Here is a 26,352-nt window from a genome sequence, read left to right on the forward strand (position 1 = left end):
AGTTTTCTTTTTTCTTTCTTTCTTTCTTTTTTTTTTCTTTCCCCCGTAATGTTGTTTCTAGCCGAATGTACAAAGCAAATAACGTGTGTCGGATTAAATACATTATAATTTACATTTTATACTCCAATATGTATACAATATGCAAGATTGCCATAAAGTTTAAAGGAGAAAGGAATGAAATAATTTGATGTACGCAGTAAATCTCATTAAATCGCATAAAAAATCCCAATCCCACAAAAAATTAATAAAATATGACAACTATAGAAGCTCAGTTTTCGACAGTACTGACATTTTGTCGTCAGTCCCGTGAGCTTTCGGGACTTGAGCATGTCGGGAGAATTCGGGACTTGATTATTCTCCATGTCAGGGCATTCGACCTCTTTGAATATTCCTTTCGCACTTGTGTTCAACCTATTTTATGTCTTATACAAATATGAGAATTTCAGGAATTGTTTAGTCGCGTGTTGTTAGTTCTATGACAATGGATCGAATAACTATTTGTCGTTGTTCTAAGAGCCGAGGATACGTTTGAACAGCGAAATAACGGACTTTTAGCATTTTATGAAATAATGATATATCGTATAAAGGTATTCTGTCAAATTGTTTGGAAAAATTTAACTAGTAAAGATACGATTTTTCATGTCGAAAGCGATAATAGTTTTTAATAACAATTCTTTTATTTACCGTTGTTTATTCATTTATGAATTATTATGTCAGATCAATAATAATGTCAAATAAGTAAATTATTATAATGAAAATATTCGATGTAAGCATGGACGAATTACTGATTATTTGGGCTCAAGTCGAAATTGACCATAAATATATCGAGAAGCGGAATAAGTATGGGGGAGACAAGTGCGAAGAAAATGCGTCGTTTCCATTCGAAAGAACATTTTTCCTCTACAAATTTATGCTTTTAAACGCGGTAGCGTGAGGCCGGTCAACCTCTATATTATTGATTAGATAATTTCGCACAAATTTACAAAATAATTTTGCTTTTTAAATTTATTCCTGATGCGTAATTAAAATCGTGTTTCACAAATTGAGTTTTAAAGGTTGATTGTATTTTAGAATTTCAATTGTCTATCGAAACGTGAGTAATTTCTCTTATCAAAGCTAAAATTTTAATATCGACCAATCGCCGTTTCCTCTCAAATCAATTGTTCCTTAGACATCTTTGCTTAATGATAAAAAATAAAAAATGTTTACAATAAAGTCACTTCTGTTGTCCGCTGCTTTATGCGATCTGCATTGATATGCCAGTTGGCATTGTAAAAAATGCTCGTTTTAAAGACAGTTGTATGTTCAAAAAAATTTCCAAATTTTAATTCATCCTCGCGAAATGCGTTTGGAATATCTTTTAAATATTACTTGGCCTGGTTATAATATTTATGGCATCACGTGTAATTCCGTGGCTTCTAAAATGTATGCTTAAAATTTACTCTTTTTCACTTTCCATCGATTCGTAATCCTTCCTGCAAGAATTCTTGTCATAAAAAGTAAATAGTTCTAGCCTTACCAGACATTTTATAGCGCAACCGTGCATTAAATATTTAAGAAAAAGCTTAATATTTAATGGGCTCGTGTCGCTATATAAACATATTGTTACAAATAAGCTGAAAGCTTTTAGCAAATATTTTTGTTGGCGAGATTGAGAAAGTTTAAATAATTTTGATAGGTACTTTTATAATTTGTCGTTATTTATTTGTTTGTCCTTTTAGCACATTCGATACTGTAGGGTTAAATACAAAAGATAAGAAGTGGCATATTATGTATTCTAAGAACACTATAAAAACCTGTATTTACCTGTGCAGACTTGTTATTCATATTTAATGTAAACGTGGGACAGGACCTTTTTTACATTTAGAACGGCTATTTACATATTTATAATTATCTGAACATAAAATTCCACTCGAATAAGTGTTGGGCTATTACAGCATAAGAAAAAAAAAGAAAAAAAAGGAACAAACGAAAAACATAAACAAAAGCAAGAATGTCACATATTTTTTAGCGTACATTTTTTTTTTATCTTGTCGAACAAATACGAAAATAGTAAGTGGCAATGAATTTTTTAATAAGAATATATATATATATATATTGCACTTAGAAAAACGATCGCATTAGTTGAAATACTAATATTTTATAATATTTTTTCCCGGCTATAATGGCTGAAGGCAGTAGACATTTTTAAGTTATGGGTTTTGTGATCTCATTCGGTCTGAATTAGTTTTTGGTATGTGGAAAAATATCGTAGGATAGAAAGAGACGCGAGAGAAGTATCGCGAGGATGTGTGTGGTATTTTGGTGGATGGGCATTCGATGTCGATGCACTTGGATATTCCTATTAATATTGTATTATATGTAGCCGGAAAAAAAGTTGGACTTGATATCTTTTTTAATAATTCGTGAAAAATAGAGCTTTAGCATAGCGCAATAATGTTATCGATTTTTCGTGCCTTAATTAATTATATTTTGAATATTTTGAATATTTTTTTTACAATATTAATGCGACCATTGATATTGCAATTCTAATGAAATTGGACAACCTGATCACAGTACTTATTGCGTAAGCTGTGCCGTAACTCAAAGTTCAATCTATAATTAACAATTATACCGGCAAACACGTCCTTGTCCATTTTCCAAATAACTTCCATTAATTCCAAGTATTAACAAGTCCGCGAGAATAGAGTGAACTAAACGATCCAAAAGGGAATGAGGGACTCACCTGCACACGATACTATAAAGCCGTCAAGGATAAAAAGAGAGGTCGATTGTTAACGCTGCAGTGCAGTTTTTACGTACGCCCTTGTACGTACTTTCAAAGGAGAGCCTTCCTTTACACGCACGCACGCACGCGCGCACACAAATAAACAAACAAATAAACAAACAAAAGTATAGCTCGGTATGCCAATAGAGTAGTATAGAGGAGCGAATGTGCTCCGATAGGCCTACTTGCGTGATCTCGATGGACAAAATGGTCGGTGGCGGAGGGGTCGGGTGATGGTAGTCGCGCGGGGAGGGAGGAAAGTTGGCTCGTCTCCGTGGTTCCGCGAGTACCAGGATCGTGGGAATCCGAGCAGCATATTTATGAAGCTGTTCGACGACTCGGAAAAAAATTTGAGGCATCGCGAGTCACTCGAGATCGCCTTTTCGCCTTACCCTGATAGTCTTGTAATGATTGTTTTTTTTTCCATATTCTTTTTGAGTATCTTATCGCTTGTCCATTTTCCTACGGAAGTTTTTGTGGAAAAAGCGAGAGCATTTGAAGTTATTAATCTTATGTAGGACTGACAGTTATTAGCCTCCGTGTTGTTAGTTTTGATTTATTTTCATAGCCATCGAGGAATTCGTACATTTTCATACAACTTTTTTACTTTATGTTGATTTTTATTATTATTAGCCATAGCGTGACTTTTCAATCGCCTTGCCTTTATTTAATCGCCCGTTTTTCATAATTCTTAAGTATTAATCATATATGAAATCATTACAGGTATTTGTGTATGCATTGTAGATATAAACATGGAATGGAATTGGAATAAAATTGTCAGAATTGTTTGTAATATCTACGTTTTAATCGATAGTAAGACAAACAATCTGAAAAAACTGTCCGTATAATGTTTGCATGAAGTAAGCGTGGAATGGAATGTTGGGGACGGTAAATAATATTTTTGCATGCCGTTGCTCGGAAATTGGAATAGTGCATGACAAATTGTTAGGTCGTGGCCGAAACATGGACGAACGACTTTTCCAAGAAATAAACTTCAATTTCGACAATTTATTTGGGAAAGTTTAACAATATGCGCGCCGAATGACGCTCACTGATACGATTACGACTTTTTTTATTTGCTATAGGCAAAGCGAAATGAAAAAATTGCTATTTTCACGAGGAAATGCTGCACAAAAGCGAATCTCTTTCATAATGTTTATACATCCGTCCATGTCGTCGCTCAACTAATGCCTTGATGTCAAATTTTCGAGCACCTGCCTCTTTTTACAATTTATTCTCCTGAAGTTACACTTTAGTGTTAATTTTTTCCGCTTTCAAACTAAGATGCTACCAATAATTTATCCATAATAATTGCAATTTTATCATCTTAAAACTATAAACTTGGAAAATGTTATCTTAAGAGATGCTTGACTAATTGAAAAGGTATATTATTTTCTCGCGATCTCCATACCACGTAGATTGTCAAAGTCTTAATTTGTTTACTAAGATATGGCAAAGTACTTAACTAACATTTACGCAATTACTTTTAGATAACGAAATTTTCGTATAATCATATTTTGGTTAACCTCGAGTATCTCAAATAGTTATACTTCTTCGTATGATAATCGAGTTTTTCTCATAATCGTCACATGTTTTGCCGTAAAATGAGAATACACGGCTTATCCACAAAGTCTTTGGGTAATTTTCGAAAGGAAAATCTAAATGTCATGCCCTAAGTATTCGGGATATCAAGACTGCCGCCATCTGCCACGCGTAGCGAGTCCCAATGATTTAATTGCAAAATCATCGTATAAATACATGTACAAATTGCACCTTACTAGTTATAAAATGCGATTACACATAGAGATTGCAAGTGATGCCAGTCGGGAAACAAAGTTTAGGCCTTCGTCTTCTCTGTATATCTCTCTCTCTCTCTCTCTCTCTCTCTCCTCTCACTACCACTCGTGCAAACAGTCGCGCGACTAGTTTACATTGAACCTGTTCGACGCTCGTAATACCATTCCTGACTTTTTTGCCCGTGTATGTATGTATCATTGACAGCATCGGCGAGCAAAGTCGGGGAAAAAGGTTTTTGCCCACGAGAGGGACGTGGGACTCGTTCGTTTCGCTTGCGATTGCATGTGTATCGCTCTTGCAGGACGAATCGATGGATCCTCGAGAATCATTATGGCCGATACGAAATTTCCAATTACTTCTGCTTGATTGACCACATGGAAAGTGGACGATTTTTTTTTTTTTTTTTTTATTGAACGACACTTCACGCGGTTATTCGTCTGTAACTGTAAATTTTTGTCAAAGCATAATCATATATCTATTATCCTTCCGTAAAAGTCGCTTGAAAATTATTTTCATCGTGTTGGTAATTTGAAACGAAATGTGTAACGCGTCCTAGTCTCACGATCCTATGACTTTTCTTTGTTTTCTGAATATATTAATGCCGGCCTTTGTTATTGAATTTCCCGGGGCGATTTTCTGTACGTAGGAATGGTAAGAGACAATTTTACAAATAATAATTCTATATATAAATAGGGTTAGTTTAGCGATGCTTTACGTCCGTTTATACCGCTAATTTATTTTCTTCATTTTTAAAAATTTTTCTTCACGTTTGCATAAGCTCATGCTCAATTCATTTCACACTTGGACAAGTTTAATGGCCTTAAAATGCGTGCATAATTAATCTATATAAATAAATACACGAGGCGTATAAATCATTTTCACATGAAATATTTAGGCTTCGTTAAATTAATTTTGTTGCGTTGCCGGAATCCTTTAAAAGGCGGTGCCGCTCGAGGCGCAGAGACGCGATGAGCTTTCCAATATTGCAATTTGTCGATCGATTGCAAGGCCTTGAGTCATAACGTTTTCTCTCCGTACTTTAAAGTAAGTATACATTACTCAAGGCATTTTACGTTTCACCTTAAGATTTCATCCAAGAGTCAGTAAATTCTTGTCGTTCTTCCTCCAAGTTTCTGCAAAGAGCGCGAGTAATTCTGGAAAAGCGATTAGATCGATTTTACAGTACGAAAATATTCGAAAAGAGTAAAAAGCATCGAGTGAGAATAAGGATTATAAATTTCATGGAGAAAGTAGCTCGAGTATAGGAATAATAGATTTTTAGTGACTTATATGGGGTGGGCGAAGTTAATGGGAGCGATAAGAAATAAGGAATAATAATGAAAACAAAGTAATTCAAGTAATATTGTGACAACGTTGAATACTGATTAATTTCATTCGATAAATTTGATGAAACTATACGTTGTTGTTGTTGTTGTTGTTGTTGTTGTTGTTATCGTTATTTTTTATCGGTATGAAAAGTTCGTTAAACTCGCAGACAGTAAAAATATCATTTAATAATTATATGGCTTATTAATACATTGAGATGTAATGGTATTTTGGAACTCGGCGTAATGAATTCGGTATTATAGATTAGAAGATGATAAATTAATTATATATTCTTAGAACAACGAATACTTATTTGCTTGAAAATAGCTTGAAACAACTTGAGAATGGAAATTTAATTGTTAAAAAATCCGCAAAGTTCAAACACATTCCGCGATTAAATTTTAGTTCGTTAGTTTTTCAACTCGCACGGAAATTGTTTTAATCAGTCAAACAGATATAAGTGAATTAAATTAACATATCGATCGAACTGAATATGTGCAAGTTTAATGATCCATTGAAATTTTACTTTGGACCGTGGCAAACATACACTTACTCGACGGGCCGTGCAAAATTCTTCTTTTATAAACAAAATTGTAATTGTTCGCGAGATTAGCAAGGACATTAATTATCAGGTTTTCAAATTCAAATGCCAAATACGTTTAACCAATAAGCATAATATAATTGTGCTAATGAATGCAGACCCGTGCAGATGTCTGCTAAAATTGGTGTAAACCGATACTTTGGTTAGATGGGCGGGCTTTCATGATATAACTTTTTTTTTTTATTCGAGACAATACAGATTTTTATGCAAATATGATATACTAAAGTGGTTGTTTCATAATTGGATTCTTGTTCGGCGCTTAACTAAAATGCTATTGCGACGGTACGCGGTGATAGTGTGACGGCAGCCTAATAGATAAGGCCCGATCATGACATAAATGTTAATCGTATAATTTTTTATTCTGCATTCATTCAATGTTCGTATATTGGGAAAAAATAAATCTAATATTTTAGATTTACGAGTACCGTAAGTGTTTACTCGAGTTACTTCTTACTGTACAAATAAACTTCGATCTAATGTCACAAAGATTGCTTTGACAAAATTTAAAAACATTCGTTCAATAACATTGCGCCTGACAATATTCTTAATGTGCAATAATAAGAAAATATTATTCCGAAGTTTGTGTTGAATGTTTGTTCGAACAGTACGTAATTAAATTGAATGCAAAACCTCATTGCTGTTCGACGCTGTTTGTTTTTTGTCATATGCCCGAGAATATTCATCTTAAGACGACAAACAAAAAAAAAACAAAAAAAAAACAAAAAAAAACAAAAAAAAAAGTAAAAAGAAGCTTTGTTATTTGGTAAAAAAAAAACTGACTGCAATTACTCAACGCAGAATCCTTCGTATTCCACTACTTGAATTTCAGGTCTGCTGTTAGCATTTAAATTCCCTTTTTCTATATCAACTCGTGGATTTCTAAGGCCCGTGTACCCTATGCTAAAGAAGCTAAGTACCCAACGGTAAGCGGGTTTTCGGAATGTGGTGATCAAGTATAGACGCCCAGGATTGCTTATCAAAATAGTTGGCAGTTGGTAGTGTACGTGAACGCTTTTACCCGAACTCGGTATTGTTCTGTCGAGGTGCTTGTACATCAGGGCCGCTCTCTCGAAAATGTTCATTTTACCAATAAGAGCCATCGCTGCCACTTCATGGATCAATAATGAACTTAAACGCTAATTATTCCCTCGTATATTGTAAAATTACCAAGGACGAGCTGATATCGCGCCTTTATAGCGTAACGAGGCACACACGCAGCTCGCGATTAGAACAAATGCACGACACTATTGATCACTCGACTTTTCCTAACAATCGAATTGGTAGAGCGAATCGATCACAGAACTTTAGAATCTAATTAATCATCAATCCATAAAATCTAATTACTATATAAATGACACTTTTATCGGATATTATAAACTTGTGTGTGTTGGTAAAATAGTAATAGTCCAGTGAGCGAAGAGCTCAACACGCACACGTAAGAATACACATTTTCCTTCTAATCAAGGACGAATGAACCACGAATGAACATGAGTTTCTCAATATATAGCTACTACTACGACTACTATTAATAATAATAATAGTAACGACCTCCCGAAAGTTAGTTCAATTAAATTATTGTATTATTTATTACTGTCGAATGCCTATATAATAAACTTATTCATTTTATAGGCATTTTCATAGTTCGTTATATCATAATCTGCACACATCTTTGACATAACTTCATAAGCGCATTTTTACCGCTAATGCTTGACATTATTCAACGTAATCAGCAGTTCGTTCTTATCAACTGTGTAATTGTGTAATAATGTAATAATGTAATTAAGCGATAGATGGTGAATGCTTAGCGCTATAACCACAATCATACGCATGAGTATGGATTTAGTGTGGAGCCGTAAGAGTGTAAAATAAACAAGGGTTATACCACGCCCCGTGGACACCTCATGCCCCGTGTCCTTTTCACGCGAACCGAGCTTATGATTGCGCGAGCATCGTATAAAAAGGATAATAATATCCGACCGATTCGTCCGAGTGTCAAAGGGATTGGACAAACTCAATAAGCCAACGTTGCTCCTACCTTCGATACTTACTTAACGCAGCCTTGCTGCAGCTTGGCAATTTCGCAACTCAATTCTGCAGCACCACATTAGCTTCATCTTCATGCGCATTAAAGATTCGTGTTATGTTTAATTCATCGGATCTTTCCTTAATAAGAAGCCCAAAATTTGTTATCGACACGCGGTGATATGGTTACAGGCTCTTAGGGATGGCGGCAGTCCTGCGGTTTATTGCAGCTTCGTATTTATCATCGCGGCAGCATTGCCGAGTCAATTACCGGTAATTGTTCCATTTTGCCTAATTCGCTCATTGCGCTCGGTTGAATTTTTAATGTGAGCGATATTATTGCGATTTAGGAAAGCGAGTGGGATGTGTAGCGCCGAGATCTCACAAGCACGCAATGTGCGTTTACAGTACCGCCAAAGACTCTCAATAATTTTCCATATTTATATGCGCGTTATGTCTTTGTTATTTTTGCGTCGTAATTTCTCTCTCTCTCTCTCTCTCTCTCTCTCTCTCTCTCATTTATTTGAAGCTTTGGCTGATAAATGCGTTGCGAGGAACAGGTTGGGTTTTTGTTTTTGTTTTTGTTTTTTTTTTTGCTTTTTAAGCAAGCGGACTTTAAAGTATAATGATGGTTGTTTACTGATTATCGATAATTGATTCAAGAATGAGAATTTTTCACGATTCTGGTTGAAGTTGTTATTCTCTACATATTATTCCTGTACGATTACCGTAGACAAATTTTCTCTCCCGTACTCTCGATTTAGTAACTGTGCGTCTGCTTTTCGTGTGTTGTCGCAGAAAAATTTTCATTTACATTTGAATTTATTGGAATTTGATATTCACACTTAAAAATAATACAATTAAAAGATACTTTGTTTTTGCTCGATTGTACCATACGATTTATTAATTTATTAACGGTAATATAATCAATATTTTACGTTATTGAAGATGAAAGTGATAATTGCCATTATCAATTTAGGAATGCTTGAAATATAAATAAAAATTTTAATTTTCTGTAAAAAAAAAAAAAACTTTTATATTTACAATTTATCTGCAACTATGTTTGTCATTTAATCAATTTATCCAAATTTTTCATATCGAAGTATGTTCGTTCAATATTTCTTATTATTTATTATGATTATATAAAAATGAATTTTTTTCTCATTGTTATAAAGTACGTTTTTCTAAAATATATTGTTATATTTGGTAATAATATACATTTGGAATTACAATAATTTATCATATTTGTATATATTTCATAATTTATGTTCTATGTTCTCTGTGTAAGATACAATTTTCCTAACACAGCGCTATTCTATCAATATTGAGCTTTAATTTTGTAAAATTCATTGTTAATTACTTAAGATTAGAGAGGCAGAGAGTAAGAAAAATGTGAGGACTGAAATTCAATACACTTTTAAAAACTTTTAGCTCCTAAATTTTTACGTCAAGCAGCACAACTTGACACGATTTTCAAAATGAGACTCTTAATAATTAATGCTCGTATAATTTACGACTAATTTCGTTCCTTACATTCTTCGATCTATTCCATTTAGCTCCCGATCATCACCACTCGGATCGCTTTCCACTTTTTCTCTAGCTACGTTCTTTTATATATGACGTAGAGTGAGTCAGGGCTTTTACATATACTGACATAGACAAACAATCTATTATTGATTGGACGAGAGACGAATGTTCATTTCAGTAGATTATGCATGAATGCTGTATTGACACGATGAAAGCCTACACTGATTTCTAAATTGAAGAATGGAAGTGACAAGCGCAAGTGTTTTGCCGTTAAAAACTCTTATTTCACAATAAAAGTGCATTTTTATCTGTTAATAGTACTGTCAAAAGACTTCATTCGTTTATATCATTTATAATGGTCATGAATTAATAATATGTTTTGTCTGCTTATTTCTTTTTTATAAAAAGCAAAGTAGGAATATCATCAGATATAAGAACGCTGTCCTTTGAATATGAATGTTTACGCTTTATTATAGATTTTTTAATATATGTCATTGAGTCATTTGGTAAGGTTTTTAATTCCGATACTACGTTTAATTTTTTTTTTTTTTTTTTTTTTTTTTTTTTTTTAATTTTTTTTTTTTTTTTTTTTTTTTACTTGTAATCTTTTTTATCATTGTTCTTGATGTAGTGAATTGATGATGAATTGCTGAATTTAGTTAGGTTTGTCGATTTTACTTAATAATTCTTTAATAAAGAATTACGACTTGTTAACGTACTAAACCTAATTGTTTTCTAGAAAAACGATAATTTTAAGTATTCAGGTCAGTAAGAGTACTTTAATGAATTGCAGCTATATATTCTTTACGTAAAGAAGTTTGGAAAGGAATTAAGAAAATTGTGAAAATTTTTCTGACCCTTTATATTAATTACGCGATCGATGTTTAAAAAAATTACTGTAAATCACTTTAACTTTTCACACTAATAATGTAACTAATCTCAGGATAATTGCAAAAGATAATTACAAAAGGAATAATTAGTGTTGGTGAAGAACGTTGACTTACTCATTTCTTTTTACGTACATTGATAAATAGCCATTTTGTTAATTTGAACTGTTAAGTTTAATATTTTGTTTTTCTCATCAATTATTCAAATATATTTACAATAACAGTACTTTTAATATTTCATGTTCTTTTATGCTTATTCGTAGATAACATGTAATGTGTTGTACTTAAAGTTTAATTAAATATTCAGTCCAACAATATCTTCATTCCTCTTATGTGAATTTATAGTTTCCATTATTTAATTTGTTAAAACGCTCTAAAAACATGACATCGCTTTTAATGATTGGCAGAATAGTTTGAATTCTTTTATTCTTTTCTCACTCTTATCCATACAATAAGCTTTTTATTAGATTTGTATCAAATAGAAGATAGATATTTTATAAAATACCGTGTGATTGTATCGGCGATATTTTGTAGTTAAAAAAATAATAGAATGTCAATTAGATATATCGTTAATATCAATAATATTGTACTATTGCAGTTATGATTATAATATTTATAGTATAAATATTTTCAATGGTTTATATATATATAATGTATAACTATACGTAGAATACACAGTAAAGCCTTTGACTGACACTTTGTGCGGGTGACGACTAATGTATATTGTATACTGTAAGTAATTTACAGTTACAATACTAAATTTAGTTTTACCTTATTTAAAATATCAAATTCTCTATTGATATTCTCGAGTTTTCAAAATAATATAAAACTATGCCTGATAAGGTAATTACACTGACAATGTAAACTTATTTTATCTTACTATGAGTGTAACATTACACTATCTATGATTTGAGTTTCTATATTTTTCCATTTTTTTTTTTTTTTTTTTTTTTTTTTTTTTTTTTTTTTTTTTTTTTTTAATTATGACAAATAACTCGTTAAATCATCATAAACTATTGGTCTTTGTGAAGGAAAAGTTATCGCGGCTGACAGGGGATGGAACAAGTGGTGTTAAAGGTTTTAGTATGGTAATTCGGTCCATAATTATGAAAAATATTCTGAAACTCTTTTAACGAAAATTGCAGACGAAGAAATGGAATAAGTTTACGAGAAAAAATTCTGCCAATACGTTAAAAAAAAGTTTGTTCAGTTTCTCGCGTATGATCCAACGAGTGATTTGGTATGGCATATCCGAGATGAGGAAAATCGAGAAGAAGATATTGTTGAGGCTTTGTGAGATTCAGTTGTATGAGAGGGCTAGAGTTTTTTGTACTCGACAATTAAGAAATAAAAAAAAAAAAAAAAAAAAAGCTTCTTATTATAATGAATTCCTTGTCGTGACATTATTTTTGATACATTATCATTAATTTGAGCATATTTTTAATGGTTTACGTGTCATGGAATTATCCCTTGTTGGCCTTTATAAAAACCTTAAGTAAGCACTAAAATACGCGAATTATTTTCCCGTTGCTCGATAAATCACAAGTTCGAGATAAATGGCATAACAGTTAAGAAGAAACCTAAATATTAATGAGTGGCGGACGTGCTACGTAGTTTAGGTCCCTCTAATGAAATTCCAACTATACCCTTATCAGGGTATCCGTGGTATATTAATTATCAAGTGGTGTACTTAAAATTTTCAAACAACTAATTGTAGAAAAAAAAGTCCAAAATGCTTTTAAAATTATGTAATTAATATCAAGTATTATTATAAATACTAAATAATAGATAAAATTGTTATAATATTTGGTAAGATATTTTTGTAAAATTTATCCCGTACATATAGTGAACTAAAGCTAATATATTGAGGTTCGAATTCTCTTTGACGTATAAACGTAATTTGCATAGAGAAAACTAATTTTTTATTATTCATAATTATAAAGTTGTAATAAATGTTATTGTACACTTGGAGCGATTGTTTTTTATTCGTGCTAGATTTTAAATTCGAACAAATGATTATGGACTTTGTTCTATAAAAATATAGTCTATCAATGCAATGATTTTGAATTAATTTCATATCAGCCCGTTAAAGGCGCAAGTACCGAGTGTACAAAGACACGGTTGTTTGCGAACACAATTTAATCACTATAATTTGGTTGACAGTATCTTACTGTACGTAATGTCTATAGATTTAACATTATCCTACTCAGCATTGCGAGCTCAATTTCTCTACATTCCACTACATTTTATTATCCTATTTCATTTATAATATTCGTCTCATAGCGTTTATTAACGTTCATATAATACTTACGATTATTTTAATATTTCTTGTATTTTGAAAAGAGTTGCATCGACTTTCAATTAAATGTGGTAGCCATGCTTAGACTATATAAAAAAAAAAAACATTAAAAAATAATTAAAAAAAAAAGAAAAAACAGTCACTTATAGCGCAAGTATTGTCAATAGAATATATATCAATAACATATAATTTACTTTACTCAAATCGATATCATATCATAAAATAATATTCGCACTATATTTTCATAAATGAGTTAATACTCTGATGATTTGCTTTTAAATTCGAGCATTCGAGTGCTCCCTCCATACATTCTCAAACTAATCATTATACATTGGTGACTTGACAAGAACTTTTTACATTTATAGTGTCTAATCTCTTCCATGAAAGAGGCAAGCCAATTTTTCTTTGCTTTCATATAAATTCTACAAAATGTCAAATGGTAATTCATTTTGAATGTTTCCCTTCAATTCTAGCCGCCATAGAGCCACTCTCTATCTCCAAGAGTAGAGTAATCTATATTAATAATATATATATATATATATATATATATATATATATATATATATATTATATATAGATATTTGCTATTGAATAAAATAATAAAATTGTAGTAAGAGGCTCCGAGGATCTCGAGGTAGCAATTTAAAAATTTCATCCTACCTCGAGGAAACTCGAATCTTAAATCGAATATATAAATTCGTGAGACTTTAACGGCCGTGTAGTTGCAAAGTTCCATTCGCCGCGCATGTAATTTCAGACCTTTTACGCTGAGATTCGGAAAAGTTTATCCGGCTCATCGAGGACCATAATTCGACGGCCATTGTCTCCTATTATTATCCACCCTCCCACCATTCCATTAGCGCCGTGTAGAGTGTGAGGCTCGCGACTCACAACGGAAGCTACTTATCCAATTTGTATGGCGTAATGATGCGCGCGTGTAGGTGAGCACATGGTTGGAGAGATTTTCGGGTCGGCGATTCTCGCGGCTTTTGCCTAAGGAAACTCGAATCCTATCCTATAGCGATGTATATGGCTTTCCGCGATTGCGAGGTGCCAATGGAAAAACGTCGACGATGTATTTTATTTGCTGCTGTATTGCCTTGCAATGTTTTTGCTTATTAAAATAAAATGTTCTCATTCCGTTGGAATCTGGGAAAGTATGACTCGGTAAGAGATTATGGCTGTAACGGATTGGCATGATGTACAATTCCCCTCGCTGATGTGTGAAATGTCCTCAAGTCGTTTTTCTAATACGCACATTGATGTCAAGTCGAAAGAGCGAGAAGGGACAGCGAGAGGGGGAGGCGGTAGAGAAGAGGAAGGAAGGAAATAAAATACAGTTTTCCTTGTTTAAATGCATGACGTGTTACATCTGCGTCGCAGCTGTCTAACGTATTTAATTATTTTATTATTATACTTCTTTAAGCTCGGCCAATTGCGTTTCAATCGCTAGACCTTCGTACAGCTATTATAGTTTCATTACCATACCATTTATATTACATTTTACACGTCGGTTTACATTCGAACTGCAATAAGGATATTCTTTATAAGTAGAAGCGAACCTCGGTATCGATTGCAGAATTCTTTGTTTTGATTTTAGTCTCGTAGTTTCATGGTTTCTAATTATAATAATTTTGTGGCAAAGGAAAATTGTGCTCGTATCGTAGAGTGTATTTATATTAGAATTTTAGAAATTTGTGTAATTCAATGTCAGATAATGTAATTAAGGGCAATGATATTATCTTATATTATCTTGTAAGCTTCATCTCGCTTCGATGTGCTAAAAAAAAAAAGGGAAAAAAAATCATCTACTAATAATAATAATATTCGATAACGGACAAAATTATCAGAATACTGCGTGGCGTGTCCGGGGTAAAGGAAAAGCTTCTCATTTGCAGAGTTCTTTCGTGTGATAAGATAATACGAATGATACGAGCTTTGCTAGAAAATGCGCATATTTTTTTTTTTTATACTTACTACCTACTTTTTATCTATTTGTGCGTGAAAATCGATATAAATTTATTTAATTTTTTTGTTGTTTTTTTGTTTTGGTTTGTTCTTAATTTTATTTCAGTCTAATTATTGGAATGTAATGTACAAAATGTTTCATTTGCTCGATTTTACAGTTGTCGTTCATTTCAAAATTGTAAAATGCGTTTCATAATACAGACAGAAAATCATTTAAGATTAATAATAATTTTATAATAATGTCATTGTTATTATGGAAATTATATTGAATTAATTATAAAAATTTTCCTTACAATTCTTGCACCGTAACATATTTCTTTTGTCTTATTTGTTTTGTTTTTTTTTTTTTTACCATATTTTTATTATTATTTAATGCATTTAATATCTTTGATAGCATCGAGTGACCCAAGGGCGGGAATTCAAAAAAGAAGGGCCATTTAAAAAATAGTGTTTTATACCACGGCCGCGGACATGGATGTGCAAATTTACGTTCACGAACGACTTGTCGATTATTATAAATGAGAATACAAGCCATTGACACAGTACAGAGGGGCTGCACTCTTGACAGCAAGGCAGATGTATATATTACATATATTATAAATTGGTGAGGGGGGTGGGGGTTTGGGGGTATTAAATGGAATGATAATCACAGCTGATATTTATAATTTGATTCGCTGTGACGATGGACGAGGTTACCTCAGCATTTTCTCATAGACGTCATAGACGATCTTTTGTTCCCTTAGCTGAACAATATTCGCAACAACACACTGCGGATTAAATTATTCGATAGTAACTAACTATCTTTTCAAAATTGACATTCATATTTGTAACTCCATTATTGGTGGCAATGCTATTTTCCCCTACAGTCAGCAATCACGAGCATTCTGCATGCGTTTCTCATGCATACCGAAATATTCCGTCACCGCCCAACGCGCATTTCCTAGAACAACGACGAAATAAGCGAATGATAAAACAGTGGATAACTTTGTTTTATATCTATAGCTTAAATTATGGATTAAGCGGTGGACTTTACTACGGCAATTTGCTATTTTTTCACATACGCATTGTTAAATTGCGGAAATTTTGGTTATCAACTTGGTTAAATAATTTTCTTGTCCATGTCTGCTCAACAAAAAGCCCTCGATATTTCAGCGAGAAACCACGAGATTTTACATGCACACGTGGACGCCTGAAGAGTGGTGTGGTGTGTCCGTATGAAAAAGAAACAACCAAAGTTGTATCACATACATTCGCACTTTTACTATTTGTCTCCTTAATACACCGTGATGACTTGCACACTTTACGCGTCAGTTGTATATGAGAGAGCACCGATATGTCGCACACCATATAGTACCGGGAAGAGTAATCTATACCACCATTTTCCCTTTCCCAAATAATCATCTAGTCGCATCATCGTCTCGTCAAATATCCTTGGCTAATGTCGTGGGTGGAAGAGGAGGAGGAGGAGGAGGATGAGGAGGTTTTTAATAACAAAGTTATGGCTAGAAAGGTAAGTCACGTCATAGACGTAGATTATCGGCTTCTATTGGCATACATTACTCTCTAACTCGGTAACAACTTAAAGCTCGTGCAAGTCCACGGTTACTCATGTACATATACATAGGTCAGCATAATGACATTCCGCTCAAATCGGTCATCCCGATGTAGTTCTAACAGATCCATTTATAACCTTATTGACTGATTAGTTATTCGACCCCCCCCCTCCCCAACCCCCAAAATCAGCACCACCACCGCGACCACCACCACCACAATAAACCAAGCGAAAAAACTAAAATTCCCAAAGAGCACCCTACAGACGCGCCCGCAAGCCCTCTATAGTCAGAGAATCGTGATAGGCTCCGAGGAGCTCCATGGCCGTGATATCGGTAACGTCGTGCGCCAAAAAATCAATACCCTCGAGAAAAGCCCGAAGGTCGTCAGGTCGACGGCCCTGATCGTCAAGCGCTCGGTCGCACCACCAACCACTAACAATCCGACACTGGTCGACGATACCATAAAGCATATTTGTCTAGAATATAATATTTCATGAGCGACAGTAATATCGTGGCGCAATTTCGTCGGGCATGCGCATTATAGTAGCTCGAGGAAGGGCAAGTGTCTACGCTCACCCTAAACGTCACCCTGATTGCGATAGCCCATTGTCGTTTCTTCCCCGATCGCTCCCGAGGGCTGCTACGTTATACGCGAGAGTCTAGCTACAGCCACCGGTTTTTACTGGGTGGCCCCAGAGCTACGTTTTCCCGACTCTACGAGCGTCGCTATAGTTACCGTTTTCGGGAGCGTCATATCGTAGCTTTCGGCGCTATAATTATTGTTTGTGATCGTAAAATGTATCGGCAGTATCCGGAAGTTGGATTTTAACGTGGAGTTCTTTAAGCCACGGCTAAGTATAGCTCGTAGATGTGAATTGTAGTTGTAGTTTTCGGCTAAGCTGCAATGCTTTAAGAGTGATAAATTTTGTAGTAATGGTTTGCTAAAGGACGCGCCCGAATCACTCTATGCGCATAAAGTATGTGCGAAGAAGACGAAACGAGCGCGTTGTATTAACAGTTTAATATCCATTCTCTTTTATAGTAGTTTATGAAAAAGTTTGCGATCTTAGGTTAAAAGACAATAAATCATAAGATAATACGAGCTTTCGTCATTTTTCCTCGACCGGGTGCATCTTCTTTTTATCAATTTTATTTAAACAAATAAAAAAATAAATAAATAAATAAAAAAATCTTATTCTTACCCTCTTGCCAGCTAAACTATGATCCATACGACTTCGGTCCAGCTCGAGGACTCGGACATTCTTCTAAAAGTTGTAATAAAATTTCTCTTTTCTATCATGTTAATATACTAATGGCACTCGCTACAAAAATGTATCGCTGTTATTAAATTATATTTCATAATTTTGAAATAATCGTTATTTGTTAAACTCTTATTCACATTTTCATTATTGTTATATTGCAGCTTGAATAATAATAACGAGCAATAATGCTTTTAATTGCTGACAAATTAATTTGCGAGCTGATTATTCAAAGCAGAATGTTTTCGTCCTATGTTTCACTACAGTGTGCTCAGCGAAAAAAACTGAACTGTTCTTTTATTGAGCGGATGTTGCTTTGCTTTTTTCATCGTTGCGTGTGTGAACAATGACAACCAACATCTACATATATCCAAAAGTGTTGATTATCGAGTCGAGAGAGGCTGCGTTAGAAGTAAGATAGAAGCGAGATAGTGATTTGGAAATTGTAGTTGTACATTACGACAGCTGACATTGAATGCGCTAAGTCGCTCGCTAAATTTCGAAAAAAAGTACTAGGGAAAACTGACATTTGTAATGAACTAGAGTTCAATGATTCTAGAAAGGCTTTGTAATCGACGATTACAAAATGTATTTATATTTCTCAGTGATAAAAGCTTTCCAATAAACTATCGCATAAAATATTTCTCTGCCTATGGTAATGGTGCTTTTCGATTTCATCGATACATGTTAAATTTTTGATATTTATCTCCAAGATCAGCTATTCCATCTGCCTGGCTAAAAGGAAATTTAACATCAATATTAATATACTACATCTTTTGTTGTATCATTCAATTATCGAAATGTTTTATCGTTTTGTTCCCTTTTAGGATATTTCTTGGGAAATGTATCGCTCGGAGCAATAGAAGGCAGCGCTAATCGATGTTTTAAAATATCAAACCAATGTCAAATTAAGACACTCATAATTAAGTTTCTCATAATTCATAGAAAAAGAATGAACAATGTGACGTCATAGCGATAAAACGCTAGAGCTAGCTGATTATCAAAACTTTAAGCTCGTATGAAAATATTATTTGAATTATGTCAGTAGCGTTATATTGTGAATATGATGTGGCTGGGTGCATTAGCGACATGGCGATGCATTGTTTCACGTTTTTAGCACGACAAGGCAACGTCCGTTGATGCCTTTGGCGTTGAACTTCCTGCCGGAATCATGTTTGCTACGATAAATGGCCCGAGTTCTCGTGTACTATTTAAAAAGATTGTCTTACCGAGAAAAAGCATTAAGGCTGCTTATGTAAATGAATTTTCACAGCCTTTAAAAAATCATTTAAGCTTCAGAGATAAATATAGTTTTTTTTTTTTTTTTTTTTTTTTTTTTTTTTTTTAAATTCCGTTTGTATAATGCAGAATGCAACTGCCTCGTACGTCTATCTCGGCTACCTTAAAATAAAATTCACGTTTTTTATTTAAATCTTTTTTTACGTATTTATAGTTGCAAAGTATTTCCAGCAAATCGTAGAACGATATCGCTGAAGATTACCATTGTATTAATTATTATGCGAATGGAGAAAAAGGACAAAAATTTTCGTTAAATAATGCCGATATATAATATACATACACGAGAGAAATGTATTTATAAGTTTTGGAATTTCTATTATCGAATTGACCAGAGTCAAACAATTTATTACGTGTATTATGACTTGTCTGCCATAAAATATTAATGGATGAAGATTAAGAACATAAAAATTAGAAGAAAAAAAAAAAAAAAAAAAAAAGAAGAAATAAATAAATCTTAAAAATCCTTTAAGACATATTGTTCGAATAAATACAACGCACAATACATATAAGCTCTGACGCATTGATAATTAATTTAACGCTAATAACCAAATCAATAAGATGACTTTGCCGTAAATGAATCCGCTGCTTCAGCACTTGATCCTTAAAAAAAAAAAAAAAAAACCATTACATTAAAAATCTACTTACATACTCGAATTTATCAATTCGGTGAGCTTTCCGCAAAAATAACTATAAATTACACTTGTATCCCAGCAGCACGATTAAACGAGCTTTTCCGGTTTTTTTTTTTTTTTTTACCTTTCTTTTAATGAAACGATGTTTTATAACACTCCGTCCCAACGACTTCCAAAAGTACTTGTACGCCTTTGCCGGAAATTCATGCATTTTTCTTTTCTTTCTTTGGCCAAACTTTCGATTATTGAGCGCAGTAATAAAAGGCTATTGCCGTGCCCAAGTCACGTAAACAGCGTCGGTCAATTATTTTTTGGAATACTGATATTCCATTGGAGAAGAGTCTCCTTAGATTAAAAAGACACGATAGCGTTTTCTCCAAAGTACCTCTCTCTCTCTCTCATTCCCGGAAATTTTACAGATTCAGTCGAAGCGCGAGCTTTTCTTCAAAGGCGGTAGTGGCTCGCTGACCTCGCCCCCGGCTGTGCCGACGGTGCCCTCGGTGCCGCCGCCTCAGCCCCCGGCGAACTCCAACACAACGACGCTGTCGGCATCGACAGCCACAGCACCCCCGGGCGCTCCGGCCAAGCCACGACAGCTCTCCTCCATCACCCAGACCGACGCCTGCGAGGACAGCAACAAGCGCGAGTCCGCGAGGGCCGAGCAGCTGAGCGCCAAGGAGGCCGCGAACGCTATCTCACCCTCGGCGAAATCAGCCCCACCCACGAAAGCCAAGGAGCTCGATGGCTACGTCGGCTTCGCTAACCTGCCTAACCAGGTCTATAGGAAGGCTGTGAAGAAGGGCTTCGACTTCACTCTCATGGTTGTCGGTTCGTATTAAATTCCGCTTGATTATCTTATTTATTTCTTAATCTTTTCTTTGTAAGTGCTCGATGTTCAGCCTTCGGAGGTTGGATAGTTTTGCGCTCTTGAGTCGTGACTTGTTGTTGTTACTATTGTTGTTGAACGCTAAGCGCATAAGGTCGATGTATATGATTTTGTTTTGTATTGTTTGTTTGTTTATACGATTAATGTTCAATTTCTTGGTTAGTTAATGTTTTTGAAGCCAAAAGAATATTATTAGAGTCAATCGGTTTATGGATGCTCATAAAACGCGTTCCCTACGAGATAATATTGCCGTATATTTCATTAATACCTCTTATATTTTTAACTTAAAATATCAAAATAAATAAATAAGACTTATCGGTAAAGGAATTAGGAAGTAAATCGTAAGTTATTAAAAGAGAGTACGATTATCGAGCAAGTCTTGTTTATCATAGTTTATCAATGTTGTGAAAAAGAGAAAATATTTTGGATAATTTTTCATCTTTTCCTTCGTAAGACAATAATAATAATAATTATAATAATAATCACAATAATGGTCCATGCCGATTTTCAAGTTTATTCTTTCCATTATAACAGAAATTTAAAACTTATGAAGCGTGACTTGGGAATAATTAACAACAATGTCCGATTTAGTGAAGCGTCAAATCTAATATTGGTCTTGTTGATTCTAGATGATAATTTTGCATATCACGATGATAATTTTCATTTATTTATATTTCGACTGATTATTCTGTATTGTTATTTTTGAAAAATATTATGTACTTATTGCTAAAATTCATGTTACTAAAAAATAGAACGTATATTAATTAAGGTAATCCATTTCAAGTAATTACTTGATTATAATTATGCTTATTATTAATAAATTTTAGTAATTGTCAAATAGTAACAATACAGTGTGTGCATATATATACGTATATTACAATGATTCACTAAAATAATTATGAGTTTATAAATATGTTTCGTATTTCGTGTACAGTTGATAATTAAAGTATAAAATTACAAAGAGTAAAATGCATGCGTTAAAATAAAATGATTAATTATGAATAAATTGAAGTAGTTGCGAGAGCTAAAGCTATATTTAATGAAAAATTCATAAAATTGATGTTTATCGATAAAAAATCATTTATTTTTATAACAATATAATGCATGAGAAATTACGAAAATACTTTTATAATGTGACATTAATTTTCAATAATTGATATAATCCGAATAATGGAAGGGAATGGAATAAATCGAATTATTATTATTATTATTATTATTATTATTTTTTTTTTTTTTTTTTTTTTTTTTTTTTCGAATTAAGAGAGCAGGACGTGATAAATGGATAAGAGGAGGAGTGCGAGAGAAGTGAGGGAGCAAGAGATGTAAAACGAACGGACGAAAGAAAAAAGAAGCTTTACTTTCTTACGATACTCGTGTCTTTTTAGCTTTGATCTACAATTTGTCATTTTTAGTAGTGTGTACTTTATCTTATCTGGGAATTCCACTTTCTATTCTTGGATAAACGCCTCCTTCCGCCTTGATTATCATTAAGAAAGTATTCGTTTCTTTTAATTTCATGCAAAATTGTATTTATGAATTTGTTTAATGTTAAAGATATTAAATTGGCGTTTGAAGGACAATTTTGACGAATTTTTTTATTAAGATTTATACTGTAGATTAATATTCTTCAATGGAATTTAAACATTTATCTAACGTTAATTGCTAACAGACTGTAATTGATAGATAAATTCTTTTATATAATGTAAATAGAAAAATGCATTAGCTGCTAGAGGAATTTTTCAAATTATGGTAATTTACTGGAGATTGGTATGAAAACAATTTTTTATTAAAAAAATAAGTTAAAAAAACTTGCTTTTCGCCTTTGTAATATTAAGCGAAATTAAAAATGAATTTCTTGACGTTCTTGACATTGTTATCTGAAACATTATCATATGGGAATTTAAATTTGCCATTACTCTACAAAACAACGATTGTGTATTTAAAAAAAAAAAAAAAAAAAATTCTAGCACTTGTTCTAAATAATTTAAACATAAACATAAAAAAAAATAAATTCAATTCTCAGATATCAGATGAGAATTATCCATGAAAGACAAAATCAACAAAAAAAAAAGAAAGGGATCTATTGCATTCTCAAGCTTTTAAAAAATGTATGAATAAAATTAAAGACAAAGTATAACGGAACTAATTTATTATAAATCATATTGGCAGTTGGGTATTTTCAAGCTCGCTTAGGATAAAAACAAAAACAAAAACAAAACAAAAAAAAAACAAAAAAAAAATGAAGATACTACCACTTGGATTATTTTATCGAAAATACAGTAGAAAACAGTTTTATTCAAACATAATACATAATTGTGTACGTATATATGTCTCGAAAATGAAATTTTATTCAAAATATTCATAAAACTTGATCTGAATATCAAATATGATAGCCAACCTCTAATTCATCCATGAGTGCAAATATTAATATTTGAGTAAATTAAAAATTCGAAAAATATAAATATATTTTATCGTATCAACGATTGTAAAAGAGTTTTTATCCGAACACTTTTCTTATTGAAGCTTTTATATGAATAATAGTTATTAAGAACAAGATTAAAGAATAAAAAAATAAAAAAAAAAACAAAAACAAAAAGACAAATAATTAAAAACAACTGTAATATTGGAACTCGTAACGTTCCATGGTTAAATGACTTTTGTAAACCTAAAACAAACATAATAAAAAACATAACGAATATTATAGATCTTTTCACACTATCTTAAGCTTAACAATTACTTTCTATTAAAAACTTCATAACAATCAGTAAGAAGTATTTTGAGCGTCATATTTCAATAAAGTTGATGAAATTGCTGTCCTGTGAACGTATTAAAATTCGACGATAATTTGAGAATTTAAATTACAAGTGCTTAAGAATGACAGATAATTTACTCGATCTATTCCTTTGACACTAAACGATTAATAATGTCGGTCGTAATATAAGTTTACGGTTACGGTTAAACAATATTCCGTCACTCTCGATCCACTCCGATGTATTATATAATCCGGGCATACGCACGTGATAATCGCAATTATAAATATTCAAAGAGAGCAAATTGTAAATAGTATTAATCGTCATTCGGTTCCAGCGCTCTTACCAGCGAGATTAAAGTCCAATTACTTTATGTACTTAAGTAACTCGCAGGTCTCGAAGGCAGAGCCGATATTATTTCGAGTTGGTTATTAATTCGAGTTGACGGGAGAAAGCCCAATGCGCACCAATTCGAAAAAGCACTGGCCATCGGGTCACGTACAGCTCTCGATGTTTTGTCTCAGCCTCAGCCACCCAAAAAGCCAATAAATTATTAAAGAAAATAGTATCACCAAGTGATTTTTCAGCCCAGCCACGAACAACAGCTGGAGCGCGGCATTTTTCCCGAAGCCTCTAAAACGGGAGCGCGCCCAATGTTTATTAATAGCCACGGCGTTCCACCGCGCCTCTGCACTGCCTACGACCGTCCCGGGGTTCCCGATTCTCCCTCGCCGCGCCGCCCCCGCGCCGCCCCCGCGCCGCCACCACCGCGATCCGGCGCTCCCCACGGAACTCCGCGACGCTTCACCGAGCTTTTCGTCTTTTGCGCCCTTGGCATTGAAAGACCACGATGGCCGCATGAAGGGCCATCGTGCGGTATTCGAGAGAGCCCGGCATCCGTTGTCTATCGCTGGAATCGCATTCTGTCTTAGATCGTCGGCGCGTCTGTTTTGACGCAGCAGCGCACTGCGATCGAAAAATATTTGCGGACTCACCGCTGCGGCCAGCCGACACTGGCATTTTCCGCATTTTCCAATGTTTGCGCGGCGCGCTCGATGGATTGAGGGAGGAGCGCCTGTAAACATAGCGCAACGCTATGTTAGTATTTTGAATTGTTTGTAGGCTCGAAGGATGGGAATTGCTATTGCTTGGAGGATCGTTTGTCGCGATAGCGCGTTCATACATTGCCGTTTGATTTTGTTGTAGAAGTATTGGTGGCGATGGGATGCACACACACATCCTCTCTCTCACACACACACACACACACATCCTCTCTCTCTCTCTCACACACACACATCCTCTCTCTCTCTCTCTCTCTCTCTCACTCTCACTCTCACTCTCTCACACACTTCATTATGACTAAATTGAAAGGCGCGATTTTCGTATTCAAGGTATTGTCCGCTCACTACCTATTCAAAGACATCCATTTATTATGATTTCTTGTAAGCTTGTCGACTTGGTTGGTCGAAGGTCTATATTACCTTCCGGTTTTATCATCTTCAGCTCCATGAGTTGCCTGCCTGTCTCTTCCATTCATGTCCCATCAAAATGAAATGCTCCGCTTCTCCAAATCTAAGCAAACTAATTATTATCCTTATAATATTAAATGGCCAACAGATTCGTTTCATCGCACGATTACCGAATTTCCTACATACTTTACTATCTTTCATTAGCTTCGTTCCAACTACTCGACTTCTTTCTACGACATTTCTCCTTCGAATGACTTTTGAATACTTTTTCTTCTCTTCTCATTACCAATACAAGGTTTTCTCACTTCCTTTCTCATATTCGTTCGTTCTTTCTTCTTTTTCTTGAAACTTCATAATACATAATCATACGACGTCCACGCTAAAAACTTGGAAGATGCTAAAGAAGAATTGAAAATATTCAAAATATTTGTTTCCATACTCGCTGTGCTTTACGTTTACACGGCCGTTTGCCATTCCAACGTTATACATTGAGCGCATCTGCTTTTAATGGTCTCGTTAAAGACCTTTGCCTGCTTCTTAATATTCTTCATAAAATTTATTGTAGCTTTTCAACAATCGAAAGTTGAACCAATCACTTTTTTTTTCTTCTTTTGTTTAATAAATCTAAATCAATCGTATACGCACATAGCGCGCGAATTATGTCCTTAATAATAGTTGCTCCAGCGATACTCCCTTTTATGAGTCTAATAACGCATTCCGAATCTCAATTGAATAAGAGGTGATAGCGTATTGCCTTATTTTAATCTATCCTAGTTCGCCAATGATTTTGATTTGTTGTTTCCTACTCGTGCTCTATCGCAATCGCCATTATGATAAATGCGTGCTACCTTAACTAGCTCCCGTTTAGACTCGAGCCTTTTATATTTTTATATAAGTTGTACTATCGCTTTACCTTTATCAATCTCGTTAGCCCCTATATATAATTAATAGTAAAGGCTTACCACTCCTATTGCATTGAATTTCTTTACAAATGGACATTGTGTGCGCGCGCGTGTAAAGCTTCGTCGAAGCTTGCTTCGATATAGAGTATTCTATACGAATCTGAATGTACTAATTAATTAATTAAGATTGCTCGTTTAGATCTTGAGTAAAGGGCTTGCGAGACCCGATAATCGTTATCTTTATCGCATTTGCTTATGTCAATAAATTTAACAACGTGCTAATCCGTCATATCCAACAGATTGTATTTATTATTTACTTTTTTTTTTCATTATTTATATAAATTAATCGAGTACTTTTTATTGTGTTTTTTTTTCTTTTCTTTTCTTTTTTTTTTTTTTTTTTTTTTT

The 26,352-nt window shown here is 33.7% G+C and overlaps 1 protein-coding gene across 4 annotated transcripts in view; it reads left to right on the forward strand.

Annotated features, from left to right (window-relative positions):
• pnut (septin 7-like protein pnut) overlaps window positions 1–26,352 on the forward strand; it is a 108,360-nt gene that overhangs the window by 67,402 nt on the left and 14,606 nt on the right. For all 4 annotated transcript variants that reach the window (XM_011500495.1, XM_011500494.1, XM_011500493.1 and 1 more), the window contains one exon: window positions 20,357–20,765. In XM_011500495.1, coding sequence (XP_011498797.1) covers window positions 20,357–20,765 — 409 coding nt within the window. The remainder of the gene's footprint in view (window positions 1–20,356; window positions 20,766–26,352) is intronic.

The sequence above is a fragment of the Ceratosolen solmsi genome, unplaced genomic scaffold (genome assembly GCF_000503995.2).
Source record: "Ceratosolen solmsi marchali unplaced genomic scaffold, CerSol_1.0 scaffold56, whole genome shotgun sequence".
Classification (NCBI taxonomy): Eukaryota; Metazoa; Arthropoda; class Insecta; order Hymenoptera; family Agaonidae; genus Ceratosolen; species Ceratosolen solmsi.